Source organism: Cricetulus griseus, chromosome 3, assembly GCF_003668045.3.
Source record: "Cricetulus griseus strain 17A/GY chromosome 3, alternate assembly CriGri-PICRH-1.0, whole genome shotgun sequence".
Taxonomy (NCBI): Eukaryota; Metazoa; Chordata; class Mammalia; order Rodentia; family Cricetidae; genus Cricetulus; species Cricetulus griseus.
Window position 1 is genome coordinate 71399762 of NC_048596.1, and position 15651 is coordinate 71415412.

At 44.2% G+C, this 15651-nt stretch overlaps 1 protein-coding gene across 1 annotated transcript in view; it reads right to left on the bottom strand.

The window, feature by feature from the left end:
• Positions 1-317: 317 nt before the first annotated feature.
• Positions 318-15651, bottom strand: part of LOC100754084 (phospholipid phosphatase 4) — a 114093-nt gene continuing 98759 nt past the window's right edge. The window contains exon 3 of the mRNA XM_035441289.1: positions 318-443. Within this exon, the coding sequence (XP_035297180.1) occupies positions 318-443 (126 nt within the window). The remainder of the gene's footprint in view (positions 444-15651) is intronic.

A 15651-nucleotide genomic window follows, 5' to 3' on the forward strand; every position in this document is an offset into this window, starting at 1 on the left:
ATTACATTTGGGCCTGAGGCCAGGGTGACTACACTGAAGACCTGATATCCTGGCAGGACTTGAGCAAAGTCTTCTTGAGAACAAAGGAGAAGAAAGAACTCAGCAGGGCAGAGATGAATGCCAGGACACACTTGAAGAGGCCAGTGTCTTTTATGACCACATATCGTCTAGCTTCTGACAATAGGGACTTGGTTCTTCCCAATTCAGTGAATGTCCAACACCCATCCTTGGAAGAAGAGTGGGGCATCTCTGGGGACTAATCAGGGACTCACCTTGCCAGTGATGCTTGTAGTCACACATTCGAGACAGAGCGATCATCATGGCACAGTACAAGGGCAAGATAGCAGCACAGAGCCGCCAGCTCTTTCCCCGCCCACTCTCCGTGAAGCAGTGCAGCTTGCCAGCCAGGTAGAATGTTGTGAATCCAAGGCCCGAGAAGGCAACTGCCAAAGAGAAAAAGCAGGCATTACCCTACCAGGTGAGGAGTAGCAAGAACTTTGTGTATCTCAGGTTTCCTCTTTGCCATTTTCATGCCCCAAGGTCAAGACCAAGAAGAACCATGCACCATGTGCCAGATCTGTTCTCTTGCCATAATCATTCTAGAATAAACTTTCAACCACGAGAATGGCCCTCCAGGCCTGCATGTGCCCAAAGCCTACTCTATGTCAGTATTATTTCACTCACTGCCTCCTTCTCTCACTTCCTCCTTCCCTTCCTCCCTCATTCATTCATTCAACAAAGATTTAATGACTCTTGTGATGGGTAATTTTGGTTGTCAACTTGACTCTCCTGGGAAGATGGAACCTCAGTTAAAATTGACACATGGCATGTCTGTAGGGCAGTTTTTTGATTGCTAATTGGGGTAGGAGTGCCCAGCCCACTGTGGACAGTGCCATCCCTAGGTATGGGAGCTTGGGCTATTTAAGAAATATAGCTGAACATGGGGAAGAGAGCAAGCCAGTAATCAGGGTTTTGCTTTAAGTTCCTGCCTTGGCTTTCCTCAGTGAGGGACTGTAACCTATAAGGTGAAATAAACCTTTTACTCCTCAAGTTGCATTTTGTTTTCAGTGGTTTACCACAGCACAGAAAAGCTAGCTAGAATAGCTATCCAATATATGCTAGGGAGGCACATGTTAAATGAGGGAAGACAAAGATGCCCAGGACACCATCTCTACTCTCACAGTGTGTGGTGGTTTGAAAGAAAATGGCCCCTGAAGGGAGTGGTTTTGTTGGAGTAGGTATGGCTTTGTTGGAGGAAGTTTTTCACTGTGGGGGGTGGGCTTTGAGGGCTCTTTTGCTCAAGCTTCCCTCAGTGTGACAACTGAGACCATTTCCTGTTGCCTTCTGAGCATGATGTAGCCAGCAGCAATCTCCCTGCATGCCTCCATGCTCCTTGCCATGATGATAATGGACTGAACCTCCGAAACTGTAAACAAGCCCCAGATTAAATGTTTTCCTTTATAAGAGTTGCTGTAGTCATGGTGTCTCTTCACAGCAATAGAAACCCAAACTAAGGCTCAGGGTTTAGGGGCTGGTGGAAGGACATGGTCATTCTGTGAGATTATTTTAAAATTATTACATTCAGTAAGAAAACAAGTGTACCCAAAGAAACATTCAGTAAGAACTGCTTAGACTAGAAGGCTTGTGACAAGTCGGGAGCCTGAGATGATCCCTTGTTTTTGGTAGAGACAGAACAAGCAATGGCAGCATTTGCTAGGATGACATCAGCAAATGCCACAGAGGAGTAGACTGGATGGAGAATTCACTCATGGCAAACACCTTGAATTCTTCTTAAAATTGAAGGAACCGGCTTCCCTTTTGGCAGCCATAATGGTCGAACATGTGCTTCTATGACCTTGACCTAGACACTAGAAAGTCAGATGCCTGTCTCGTGACAGGGAGCCAATCAGAAGTTACCTGGTGGCGCTATGCTTTACGACCCTGGGTGTGCTTTATGGACAAGCGCACGACAATGACGTAGAGAGCATAGCAACCACCCTGGGAGGGCCTATGAACCATAACAACCAGTTGACCAATCAACACAGGGCAAGCCCTCCAAGCCTGGAAGCACACCAATCATGAGCCTGTGCGTAAGCCTGTGCGTACCCCTAGACACTCCCCTTACGCTGCCCTATAAGATCTTTTGGGAGCCCGTAGGAGCCGTCTTTTCTAGCCGTCCGCCATGGCAGGTGGGTGAAAGACCCGAGCTAACATAGGGTTAGCTCGTTAAATTACAATAAAGCCTCGTGCAGTTTGCAGCAAGCTCTCGAATCCACCTGGTGATTGGGGTGACCGTGAACCTGGCCTGAGACCCTGGATACTTGAGTTTTTGGGGGTCTAACAATAGAATTATTGTATTTTAGACATGCAAAGACTTCAGACCATGGAGTTTGGCTACAGTATATGCAATCCCCCAAGCTTTCATCCATTCTTTTATGACAATATAAATGGATCTGAAAGATACTCTATTAAGTGAACTAAGTGTGCCCAAGAAAGATTGTTTTCATTTTGTTTCTGTTGCTATGATGAATACCCTGGGGGAAAAATGACTCAGGGAAGAAAGAGTTTATTTACTTACATTTCCAGGTTACAAGTCCATTATTGTGGGGAAGTCAAGGCAAGAAAGCAAAGCATCAATGTATAGCCAAAAGTGGGGAGAATTAAATGCATGGAACCTTGCTTGCTTTCAGCTAGTTTTCTCCCCTCTTACACTGTTCAGGATTCCTCCTGCCTAAGGAATGGTGCTGCCCACAAGGAGCAGCCTCTTCCTTCATAAATTACCAATTAAGATAACCTCCCACAGACATACACACTGGCCAATCTTTCCTATATAATTCCTCATTAAGAATTTCTTGCCTAGTGATTGCAGATCATAGTGAAGGAACCAGCTTCCCTTTTGGCAGCCATAACGGCCGAACACGTGTTTCTATGACCTTGCCCTAGACACTAGAAAGTCAGATTCCTGTCTCGTGACAGGGAACCAATCGGAAGTTAGCTAGTGATTCTATGCTTTATGACCCTGGGTGTGCTTTACGGACAAGCGCACAGCAATGACATAGAGAGCATAGCAACCACCTTGGGAGGGACTATGGGCCATAACAACCAGTTGACCAATCAACACAGGGCAAGCTCTCCAAGGCTGGAGGCACACCAATCGTAAGCCTGTGCGTACCCCTAGACACTCCCCTTATGCTGCCCTATAAGATCTTTTGGGAGCCCCTAGGAGCCGTCTTTTCTGGCCATCCGCCATGGCGGGTGGGTGAAAGACCCAAGCTAACATGGGGTTAGCTCATTAAATTACAATAAAGCCTTGTGTAGTTTGCAGCAAGCTATCGAATCCACCTGGTGATTGGGGTGACCGAGAACGAGGCCTGGGACCCCGGATACTTGAGTTTTTGGGGGTCTAACAATAGCAAACCCACAGTTAAAACTAGTAAACACAAAGAAAAACACCATGCATATATACACTCATGCAGGATATACAATTTTGATCTCACAGCAGAGTAAAACAGGGGTCACTAGTGACTGGGATGAATAATTGGGATAGAGAGAGCTTGTGTGAAAGGCACCAAGTTTAGTAGGAAGAGTTGGTTCTAATGCTCTATACCACAGTGGGGTGACTATGGCCTATGACATCTGTTGTGTGTTTTAAGATAAACAGAAGTATCCAAAGGTCCCTACACAAACCAGTAAGTGTTTGAGGAGGTGGAAATGCTAATTACCCTGACTTGATGATTATGCATTGTTTACAAGTATTAAACTAGCATACTCCACCCTATAAATAGTATAGGTATTGTGAACATTGAAATTTTTTTTAAAGAATTGATGCTGGAAAAAATGTTGCAGGTGTAACTCAGTGAGATTTAAGGTTAGTCTCTGAGGTCTTACAACAATGGTGCTCAACCCTGGATATACACACACAGTTTCTTTCAGTAGATAGAAGGAAGGAAACTTAAAACTACTGGCATCCAGGTCCCATTGCTAGTCTATCTGCAGTGGTCTGGCATGGTCCCTGGATGGGCAGTGGGTGCAGTGCTGTGTGATATGAGGTATCTGAACTCCCCTCTGGTTATAATGGCTGCCATGGCCGAGTTCAGAGGCTTTCCTTGAGGCCAGGTGCTGCAGCTGCTGCAGCAGCTCATCTCTGGATGGCAGACTCACCAAACCTTCATCTCCACTGGAAGGTACTGCTAAAGATGAGAGCTCCTACACACCCACTCCACACAGTGACTCCCGGAGAACAGATCTGACAAGTGCTTCTTCAGTACACCAAGTCCAAGGGATGGGGCAAAGCCTTCACTATAGTGGGGCATCACGAAGGAGTTTATTATAAATACAGGCTCTCTGGCTGGCTCCATACCCATGTGTGAGGACTGGTTTTTCACTGCCAAAGGGATCATATGCACACTGCAGTGTGAGAAGCCCTGGCCTAAAATGCATCCATCACCGTTTTAGGGGGTCTTTAGATTGATCTCAAGGAGGTAGCATAAACTCTGAGGGTGGACTAAAAAAATGTTCTGCTTGAAGCTGTTTATAAAAGTGGAAAATTGGAAGTGTTTGATCGGAGGCATAAACAACCCAGCTGTGACACCTTCAACAGCCAGAGAAGCAACAGGAAAACCCAGATTATGTGGCAGTGTTGAGTGAAAAGAGGACTCAGCCGGAGGTTCCAGGTCAGCATAGCTGTAGTGTATGACCGTGAATGACTTACAGCTTTTCCAAATTACCCCTGAACATTATGTACCTACTTAAAAGGGATCTTGGTTATGAGCCTGAACTGGTACTGGACAAAGTGAACTGGCTTCTAATGGAGCCCCACTGACTTCTAAATATCTAGATGTTAACCTGGTTTGCCTCAGGTACACAGATGAAATAAGAGTCAGGAACCACAAATGGAATGTGTCTGTGTGCACTGAAGTTTTTCTCATTATTACCATCATTCCTGTAGGATATACGCATTGAGTATAAAGCTTAATCTAAAACATGAGACATAGTACTGCCCAGTATGGTATGCTAGGGTGATGGAAGGGTATTAAGTGGTTTTCATAGTGTTCATTAGTGGAATCAGTTGGGTACCATCCTGGCTGGTTCAATAGCTTCTTAATTCCCACCCACACGCACTGGACTCCATCCTTCCCATTCATTTACATTCTCTCATGAGGTACAGGCGTGGGAAGGCTGGACAGATCATTTCTATTGGCTCTGGCCTCATCCTGAGCTCTTACAGGAGGAATGCAGTGGTCTTTATTCAAGTGAAACAGCTTAGCATGTCTATCCACCTAATTACCCTAAGTGCGAGGAGCAGAAAAGTACAGCCCTGGGGCTCTGCTGGGCTATAGATGGAAGTCTCCATAATCAGATAGGAGACAGCCCAGAGAAATGCCAAATTGTTGTTTCTCAGGAAAATAGAGTACTTAAAAAGCCAATGGACACTGAGTGGAGGAAGAGGGGGAGGAGGAATTAGTGTATGGCCCATATAACAATGTCTTGAAGACTTCAACACTGATGAGTCAACAGTCCAAGCTACCAATTCTTTTTTTTTTTTTTTTTTTTTTTTTTTTTTTTTTTTTTTTGGTTTTTCGAGACAGGGTTTCTCTGTGTAGCTTTGGAGCCTATCCTGGCACTCGATCTGAAGACCAGGCTGGCCTCAAACTCACAGAGATCCACCTGCCTCTGCCTCCTGAGTGCTGGGATTAAAGGGGTGCGCCACCAACACCTGGCCCAAGCTACCAATTCTATCTGTACTCTGGCACCTTCAGAAGGTAGAGAAGGAAGGAGCTGCCTGGCTAGCAACCTCCACCCTCCTCCTGACTTCTGCCACCCAGGAGCTCTCATCTAGCAGTGCCACCACCAGCTCTGGCATCTAGGGATTTGCATCATTCTCTGGAGTGCAGCTGATATCTTCTCCCCTGCTCAGTGGGAGGCAGCACCAGGGCACAACCTTTCTCAGTCACTGAGACCTCTGTCTCTCTGAGACCTCCTCCTCTGGAGGAGGAGTTTTTTGTAGGTTGTGAAGATGGAGTGTAACCCTCTGCCTGAAGGCCTGGGTGAGGGATGGATGGTGGGGTAACCTGCAGCAGACAGTTTCCTTTGATACTGGGCTTTTCAACGGTATTTTAAAACTGTTGTATGCTGTTACTTTTCTATGTGACAATATAAAGCTCCAATTTCATGCTAAATCTTATGCTTGTCACTTTCCTGCTGACATTTATACAGTTATTGAACTGATGTAACATTTTCTGACAAAGGACTTCGGAGGGGATTCCTTCTGGCCTGGCAGACACAACTGAGCATCAGGCATCACTCTGGTCCTTTGCACATTTGCCTTTTCATTAACATCTGAGTCTGAATTAGACCCACTAAGCTATAGTTGAATAAATGTCATTCTTTATGAGACAAGGGGTTTGGGACCAGGATGCAATGTTCCATGAGCCACTCAGAGATCCTGAATCCTAGATTCAAATTCGATGAAGAGAGCAAGTAAACAAGAAAGTCATCAAAGACAAATTTTCCAACTCTAACTACGCTATACCCTATTTTCATCTCAAAGCAACACACTTAGTGGAGCTGCTGGGACACTTCATCCCACCTTGGAACTAGTTAGACGATGTCCATTTGAAGTGAGAGTCTCTTAGGTGTATTCCTTTAAACACATCTCCACTTTCTAACTTGATTAAGAAACAAAACCGGGCGTAGAATGCAGCAAGGCTGGTAAAGTACTTGCACGTGGCCCTGGGGAGCACATGATCCAGGCACGGTCGCGCAGACCTATAAAGCCAGCACTGATGGCAGGAGATAGAAAGGTCATATGATCAAGGTCATCTTCAGGTGCATAGAGAATTTAGAGCCATCCTGGAAACCAGAAGACCCTGGACCCTGTCTCAAAAGAGGAAGGGAGAACCCAACTCTAACACACATATATGTATATGTATATTTATATGTATATGTATATCTCAGCATTGCCAAGAATAGAAATATGAGCAGACCCCCCCAAAAAAAAACAGTGAAGTGAGGGTATTCCAAGAACCAAGAACCCGCTTTTTCTGAGTAACAAACTCCCGGTGTTCCAGAATTTGGAACACACATGCACACACACAGCCTTTTTCCACAGATGGGAAGGAAGTGGGCATGGTGCTCTGTGAGAAAAGCATTGTGCCTTTTGCTTTCAGAGTCGGCAGGTTTTCTTGGCTCTAAGCAGTTGACTATAAATATTGACATGTAGATCTGCCAGAGAACAGCAAAGATGCTCTCAGCTAGGTAGGAAGAAGGCAAAAATGAGAGTCTCTCACCTTGTTTCATGAACATGGATGTTCACTCATTGTTTTCAATGACACAAGCAAGAGAAACAGTCCAGGAGGTGTGCTGGCTGCCTCCCCAGGGATACTGGGTAGCAATCACTCATTGATTTTCCTGAAACCTAGGTGCGTGAGCAGAGGTTTGCAGTTCTTCTCTGGCAAAGGAAAGTCCACTTAATGACCCTGCTTATGTACCAATGTGGCTCTCCTTTTCTCCTCGGATGACTCAAACCAACTCTCACATTACAGATTTAAGAAGTGAGGAAACTGGCACTGAAGAGATACTTCAAAAAACCAATTTACTCTTCTTGTAAGTGGAGAGAACAACCCTAAACTTCAGATGGAAGCCTAAAAAACCCAGATAGCCAAAGCCACCCTGAGTCAAAAGAACAATAATGGAGAAATCACAATACATGAATTCAAGTTATATTACAGAGCAATAATAACAAAACCAGCATGGTACTGGACCAAAACGGACACACTGGTCAGTGGAGTGGAACAGACAATCCAGAATTAAACTTACAACTACCTACAGCCACCAGAATCTTTGACAAGGTATTAAAAACTTAGCCTGAAGAAAAAACAGTCTCTGTAAGAAATGGTGAGGGAAAGCTGGTGTCTCTCAGAAGAAGGAAACTAGACCTCCATCTCTCACTCCATACAAACATCAATTCAAAATGGATAAAAGATTTCAATATAAGATCTGAAACAACTAGAAGAAAACACTTCATGATATAGGTAGAGGTAGGACTTTGTGAAAAGATACCAGGAGCTTAGGAAATAACAGCAAGTTTCAGCAAATGGGAGAACATGAAATTCAAAAGCTTTTGCACGTCGAAGGAAACACCTGTGCTCTGCCAAGCCTACAAACGGAGAAAACGCTTTGATAGCTACACATCTGAAGAGGATTTATGACATAGTGACCTCAATGTCTAACCCCCAAGCCACAAACAACCCAATTAATAAATGAGATAATGAAATGAACATAGTCCCCCCAGAAGTATACATTGCTAAGAAGTATAAGAAACATTGTTCAATATCCTTAACTCTCAGTGACATGCTAATTAAAACTCCCCCGAGATTCCATCTCACTTCAGTAAGAAAGGCTGTCACCAGGAAAACAAGCAATTCGAGTACTGGTGGGGCAAAACAAGCCCTTTATATTGCTAGTGGGAAAGGAAATTAATCCAGCCACTGTGGAGATCAGTGTGGACGCTCCCCAAAGGCTAAATAATAGGCACATCATATGTCCCAGCTTTACCACTCTTGGTATATGTCTGAAGGACTCTTAAAGTCAGCCTACCATAAAGATGCCCTCACAGTTGTCTGAGGCAGCTCGGCTCACAAGAAAGTTATGGAATCTGCCTAACAGATTCTATTCACAAACAGCTTTCATCCATAAACAGGAGAATGGATAATGAAAATGTGGTCTCAATACACAACAGGGAGGGCTTTATTCAGTCCTACAAAAGAACTGAGTGATGTCATTTTCTGGAAAATGGATGTAAGTGAAGATCGTCACATTAAACAAAACAAGCCAGACTCAGGGAGATAAACATCAGATGTTTTCTCTCATTCATGGATGCTAGATCTTCTATGGGTGCATCAAATTACTGAGCTATATGGCAACAAAGCAGATGGGATATCAGGAGAAGGGAGGAGGGGATAGGGAGGGAAAGGAAAAGGTGAATACAGAAGTGAGTATGGTTCATATTCATGACATCGTTGATGAAGACTGTCTTTATGAAGCCACAGACAAGGAAAATGCGAAACAAATATAAAGATGATGACCAATGGAAATTTGACATGAGTGAAACTCTGGGGAAATGAAGAAGAGTAAGAACCAATTAAATCATTATGTGCCGTCATTGATTTTAGGATTTATCATTGTTTTTGTACCACATAAAGAGAAAATACTGACATTTTCTTTCTTATCACACTGATTGTAAGACATGCTCAAACATTAGCTAATTAAAACTGTCTTGTATTTGAAAGAACAAATGAGACAAGAATCAAGGAGTCATCCTGCCTTTCCTGTTGTATTTTTAACTTTTGCTAATAATAAAAAATTTCCCAGGCAAGCATCATGCCTGGCACTGGAGACAGAAGTGTATTTTAATGGGTCAATCTGCGTGAATCTTCCATCTGATTCAAAGAGCTGGGGTCTCCTTTCCTAAGAGGAAGAAGAGAATCACTAGCATCTCAGCGACAATGTTGGAGGGCATTCTGAAGAGTCAAAGCAGCTGGGCACGACCATCCAGCGAAGGGTAGAGACGACAAGCATGCCACACTACTTCATAACGAGCAGTGTGCTAGCGAGAGTCAAGGACCTGACATCCTTATCTTGGTACCTTCTTAGCAGAATGCAAGTTGCTGCTCCTCTCTAGGTTTTAGTAATGAGAAGCTGGTTGTGCACACACTCACAACCACACTAAATAAGCAAATAAAGTAATTAAAATAAAAAACTTTAAGATGTGATGTCCTGACATTTCTGAGAAATGTCTCCAGTTTTTAAACACAAACAACTAACCAAAAAAAAAAAAAATCGATACAGTGTAGACTGAATAAAATTCAACCGTGAGCAAGAAGGGCTGGGTCTCAGGATGCCACCCTAGGATCTCACCCAGGTCTTGCTTCCAATGTTGACAGTGTTTGAAGAGACTTTTGAGCCTAAGCTTCCATTGCCCCTACTCTCCCCACTGGAGAAGAATCAACTGATGCACCTCAGGTCATTTTTATTAAGGTGATAACAGCACCAAGTGAAGTTCAGCAGATGATGTCAGTATCCAGGCATCTGTACTGACCTGCCCTTGGAGTTCTGACAGGATAGGCCCTCAGCTGCAGCCACTAAGAGCACAACCTATGCACATTCACTGTGCTCCCTTTTAAAAGGGCCTGCCCACCTCCCATTCTTCTCTTTCTCTCTCTCTTTCATGCTGCTTTTAAAATCACAACAGGTATGAGGGGGGCTACGTATCTTCATTTATTCCAAGGAGCACTGTGAGCAGAGGAGAAATGGGGTTTTACAGGAGCAGAGTCTACGTACCCACTTCTGCCATGGAGTCCTGCTTGCCTCTTAGGGCCTTCATGTCCACATTTGCACACTAGGGTTAGTGATGCCTGATTCTCCACACTACCATGAGGACAAGAGAACAGAAACTTCGGAACCCTCAGCACAGGTCTTGGTAGCCGGTGCTCACTCTTTTCTTGTCACTAGCTGTGGAATGTGCTGTTGCCTCTGTTCTGTGAAATCCCATTTTGAAAGAGAAGCTTTTATAATCTCTCTCTCTCTCTCTCTCTCTCTCTCTCTCTCTCTCTCTCTCTCTCTCTCTCTGCAGCCTCCAGCTCTTTGCTTATATAACTATAAATCCACTTAGAGAGAATTCCAGGGTCAGTGTCCAGGGCTCCTCATAGCCAGAGGCTCTCGGGAAATGTGAGCAAAATTACCAAACTTGAAGATAGGAGGAGGAGGCAGTAGAGGGGTTTGGCCTCTCTTTGCAGGAAACTTGGAGCTCTCAGATGAGAGGGCCAGATGTGCTTGTGCCAAGTGATTCATCCCGGAAGGTATCTCCTAGACTTGTTGGAAATGAGTTCTATGTACTGGGGCCTCTATTTCCCTCTCTTCCTTCCCATTTCCCCCTCCCCATCCCTTTCCTCTGCTTCTTTCCCTCCCCTCTGAATTTTTGAGGCAGGGTCTTATATAACCCAAACTGTCTCACACTATGTTTCTAAAAACAACTTTAAACTCCCGATTCTCTAGCATCTGTCTCCCAAGTGTACCATGAAGCCTGGCTTTATATATGACCAGTTTCTCAATGTGTAGTTTCTCTACTCATAGACTTGGCCTAGCTAAGACACCAAAGACCTGGTTTCTGCCTTGGGGAAGTTATACTGAAGAAAGGGAAAATGCAGCAACACAAGAAATTGCATGGAAGAAAGATTGGGGGGTGGAAAGAGGCTGAGGGTCACCTTGGCTGTCTGGAGTCCAGGGCTGAAAGTATCCAGCCTTGCAGAGAGCTGCTTGTAAGTCCAGGCGTGGCTAGAATGGCCAACAGCTTCCAGAAGAATCATTTCATCTAGCATCATGAGCCTTAAGATGCAACAAAAAATGTTGTGCTGAGCACCTGCTGTGAGCCAGCTGCTTGTGCAAAGGTTGTGAGCTGGGCCCTAAGCACCCTGGGGAAGGCAAACTGAGCCTGGTACAGCTGAAGCTGCCCTCTTCCTGTCCTGCCCTGTCCTTTCTTGTACCATCCTGGACCACTGACAGAGGCAGAGTCAAGTGGACCTGGCGGATACAACTTGGCTGTCTTCCTTTTGATGGAAAGTGCTTGGTACTTGCTTAAACTCATGAAGTTTATACTGTATTTCAAGTTCATTGACAAGTTGCTTTACCTTCCTGTGCTTTAGACCTGAAAATCCCATGTTTCTTTGTTTCCTATAGCTTCCTCTGGCCTATGAATGAAGGGAATACACCTTGTTCCTTGAGTCTGGCCCAGATTCTGAGCAGCTGTCCCTGAAGAACAGAGAGGGTCCTGCTCTTTTAGCTCAGGGGATTCTGAGATCACTATTGTGGACAGTCAGACAGTCTCTCTCTCTCTCCCTCTCTCTCTCTCTCTCTCTCTCTCTCTCTCTCTCTCTCTCTCTCTCTCTCTCTCTCTCTCTCTCTCTCTCTCACACACACACACACACACACACACACACATTTTCTAGATAGTGAGACATGATCAAGAATGCAATGCAGACCCTCTCACAGCTGCCTAGAGCCAGTGCATTTGCAAACCTGACTCTGAACTTCTCTAGTGGGGACACCCTTGCCTTCTTCTTTTACAAAATCTTCCCTTATCATCATGACTGCATTCTCTCTGTCAATGTGCCCATTTGCTGAACATCTAAAGAGTGCAGACATGGGAGCCAGAGAGATTACTCAGTTGTTAGGAGCAGTGGAAGAGAATGTGGTAACAAAAAAGGGATAACTGAGGGCAGACGGTACCCATTGTGTTGCCAATGTTCTAGACCTGGAAACGGGCATTGGCCCAGGAGCAGAAGCATATGCAGAGGAGAATCAAGGATTTCTTTTCTAAACAGGGAATCTGCCATGATTTCCTCACCCACCCCAGGGATTGCTGAAAAATGTTTATTGGGATTCACAAGTGTTCTCCTTGGGCCTGGAGAGAGCTGTGGGTGAGTAGCTGGGAAGATGGGAAGTGGCCTTGCACATCAGAACATGCCCATCTGCAGCAGGTCTAAAGCCTCAGGTCAACTTCTCCTTCCTCAGACTGGATGATGTGTCACAATGATTTGAAGCATAGTATGAGACTACGCCTTCAAATGGGAGAAATTACCTTTCCCATTATGCCTTGAGGAGAGCTGATAAGCGCCTGGGCAGGATTCCCACAAAGATAATATTTTAATGGAAAACGCTTTTATTCCACTTCCAAAGGACTTGGTATAACATAAATTTGACAATGGGGTCTGAATGTAATGTGAATGCCTGGGAAAAGTCAAGAGGCAGTAGATCTTGACCTTCTCTGTGTGCTTATCTGATAGATGATGGGGGGCTTTGGCCACAAAACTTTACAGAGTCACAGGGGCTGTCATTGCCTAATATCCTCTAAAGATAACGTTCACCTGCCTGTCTTATATGTGATGCTATAGTGCGACAGGAGATAGCTTTCCTCAGGCAGCAAGAGCAGGGCTCATAATGGATGATGAACCAATCACACAGCACAGTCCTAATCATGCAACCTCTCCCCTAAATAGAAAGGTAACTCTGTAGTTGGTCAAAGGAGCAGGAGTAGGGTGTGTTGACTCCTCACTGACTCAGCCCAATAAGAATGACCTCTATTTCTATCCAGTTCCTTTCATAAGATCCATAAAAGACCACCAGGCAGAGCAATGCAGCTCTATTCCTTTCCTGGAACTCCTCCCACTCTTGTGAGCATTTCCTAATAAATCTACAATGCTCTGTTCACTCCCTGTCTGCTTCCTTACTCTTCTGGGACATGGGATAATGATCTCAGAAGCCATGGATTAGGGTGCTTTGCTGACCACAACAGTCTGCTACCCCAGCTTCTTGACTTATATCCACAAAAAGCTAAGAAAGAACCTACCTCAGTAGTACTTGCTACAGGATTTGTTACGGAAAACAAGCCTTCAAACCCTGGGGCTCCCAATCTACATGGGAAGGGCATGAAAGTAAGCTTTACACGGAGATGTGCTTCCCCTGTGGGATACAGCCAAGAGAGACATCTGTGATGAGTGCTGGCCAAGAACACAAGAGAATCCCCTAAGCACTGCATAGTGGAAGGAGTCTCAGGTAAGGTAGCTCACATGTATAATCTCAGCACTCAGAAGGCTGAGGTAGGAGGAATGGCTTGAGTTTAAGGTCAGCCTGGGATACACAGTGAGTTTCAGGCCAACTTAAGTTCCAGACTCTATCTTAAAAAATACATATTGTAATAAGCAAAGGGGAAAGCAACTGGACTGGAAGTTACATCCTGAGCTATGCCAGACCACCCTTTTGTTCTTACTGAGGAAAACAGCAATCTTAGACATCCCCCAATAATGGTCCAGCTGACACTATGGCACTCAGAGATCCCCAACTTACCTGTGTTGTTCCCTCTGAAAACAACCTTTGTGTAACCAAAGATCAGTCATGATCATTTCTCATTCTAAGGGAACTGACCATAAATCTGTCAGAGAGCTTCACTTCCTTGGCCTTTGAAAAGGATGTCTCCTCTATTACTTACATTTAAACCTAAATAGATGAGTAGTTTGTTTCTATGAAAACTGCGGGATTATTATTTTTTAAGTCTGGAGGGTCATGCTAAATTTGGGAAAGAAAATGTATTGTGCCATCATCTCCATGACCTTCACAGACAATGGCTAACTGATCAAGGAATTTTTATCCAGAAAGACAGCTTCAGGCTTCAATCTCTCAAGATAGCATATAAGTAATGTCAGCAAACTGAAACCTTTTGCTGTAAACTATTTACTCCAAGTCAGCCTCATCTCCCCAGTGTGGGAAAGTTGGGTTCCAAATCAGCCTAAATGGGTGCAGTGTCTTCCACAGAGATCTCCTCTATTGTCCAAATGTGGATAGCCACACCTGTGGGAAAGCACTCTGTAAGTAGAAGCCAGTATGCAGCTGGAAGGTGCTGTCATTGTAGAGCTCAGGAAAACAGAGACCCAGGAGTACTCGCTGTCAAAGCTGGGTTCGAACTCAGACCTGTGTTACACTAACCTAAGACACACGGGCTTCTTCTCCATTCTCTCTGCCATGTCCTTGTTACTTTAGAGCCCCAGTTAGACAACCTTTAGACCCTCTCACTCAATTATCAGCCTCTATATCTTTAAATTAATTTTCTTTTCTCCCCCCCCCGCATGGATACACCCAACAATTCCCAAACACAGGACTTTAGATCTTCTAATTGAAGTTGTACGATTATTATATTTATTTATTAGGTTTTATTTATTATAATTACTATGTTTAAAACAACTAATTGTTGATGAAATTAGACACAACCCCCCTTAAACACCTCATTTCATTGAAAGAAGAATTAATGAAAACAGGGTTTCCCTGAATGAAGAGATGGAAGGAAAGAGTCAGGCAAGGCAGGGTCTGAGTATCACCTATGAAGGATCCTGATTGGTTAATATGGACAGAGGGGGCTTATGGGGAAGAGATATTGGTCAGGAACTAAGTATCAGGATACTGAAGGCTGAGACTGTGTTGTAGGAAAATGGAATAAGCCCCCAAACCCCAAGACTACACAACCTTCCTAAGAAAAAGGACAGCATAGACACTTTCCCACCTCTGTCTCTGTGCTGTATGGAGAGCTGTGTGAACCACCAGCCAACTCTCATGGACTTGCTATTTAGTTTATGCCTCTCGTGTGAACTCCACAAATCTTTAAGTGAAGAATTAACTTTTTGAGTGGTCCTGATGAGGTTGTGCTAGGATGTAACTGGCAAATCTCCTCTCTACAAGAATTCAACATTTCACCCAGACTTTCCTAAATACCAAGTTCTATTAAGAAAACCAATCACAAAAGATTTCTAGTATAATGAATGAGAACACATGGACAAACTGATTCACCACCAACTTAGATATCCTAATGACAAAAGAGAGAATATAACATCACTATATTCAGTACATCAAGATTTATTGACAAGATTGAAAAATAAGAACAGGATAGTCATGATAAAGGAATTATAAGATAGATGTTTTAAAGATTTCTTTTTTAAATTTATGTGAACCCATGTGTGTGTGTGTGTGTATGAGTTGATGTGTACCATGTGCACACCCATGGTTTTGGAAGGCAGGGCTACCTGAGATCTCTGCAAGAGCTCTCTA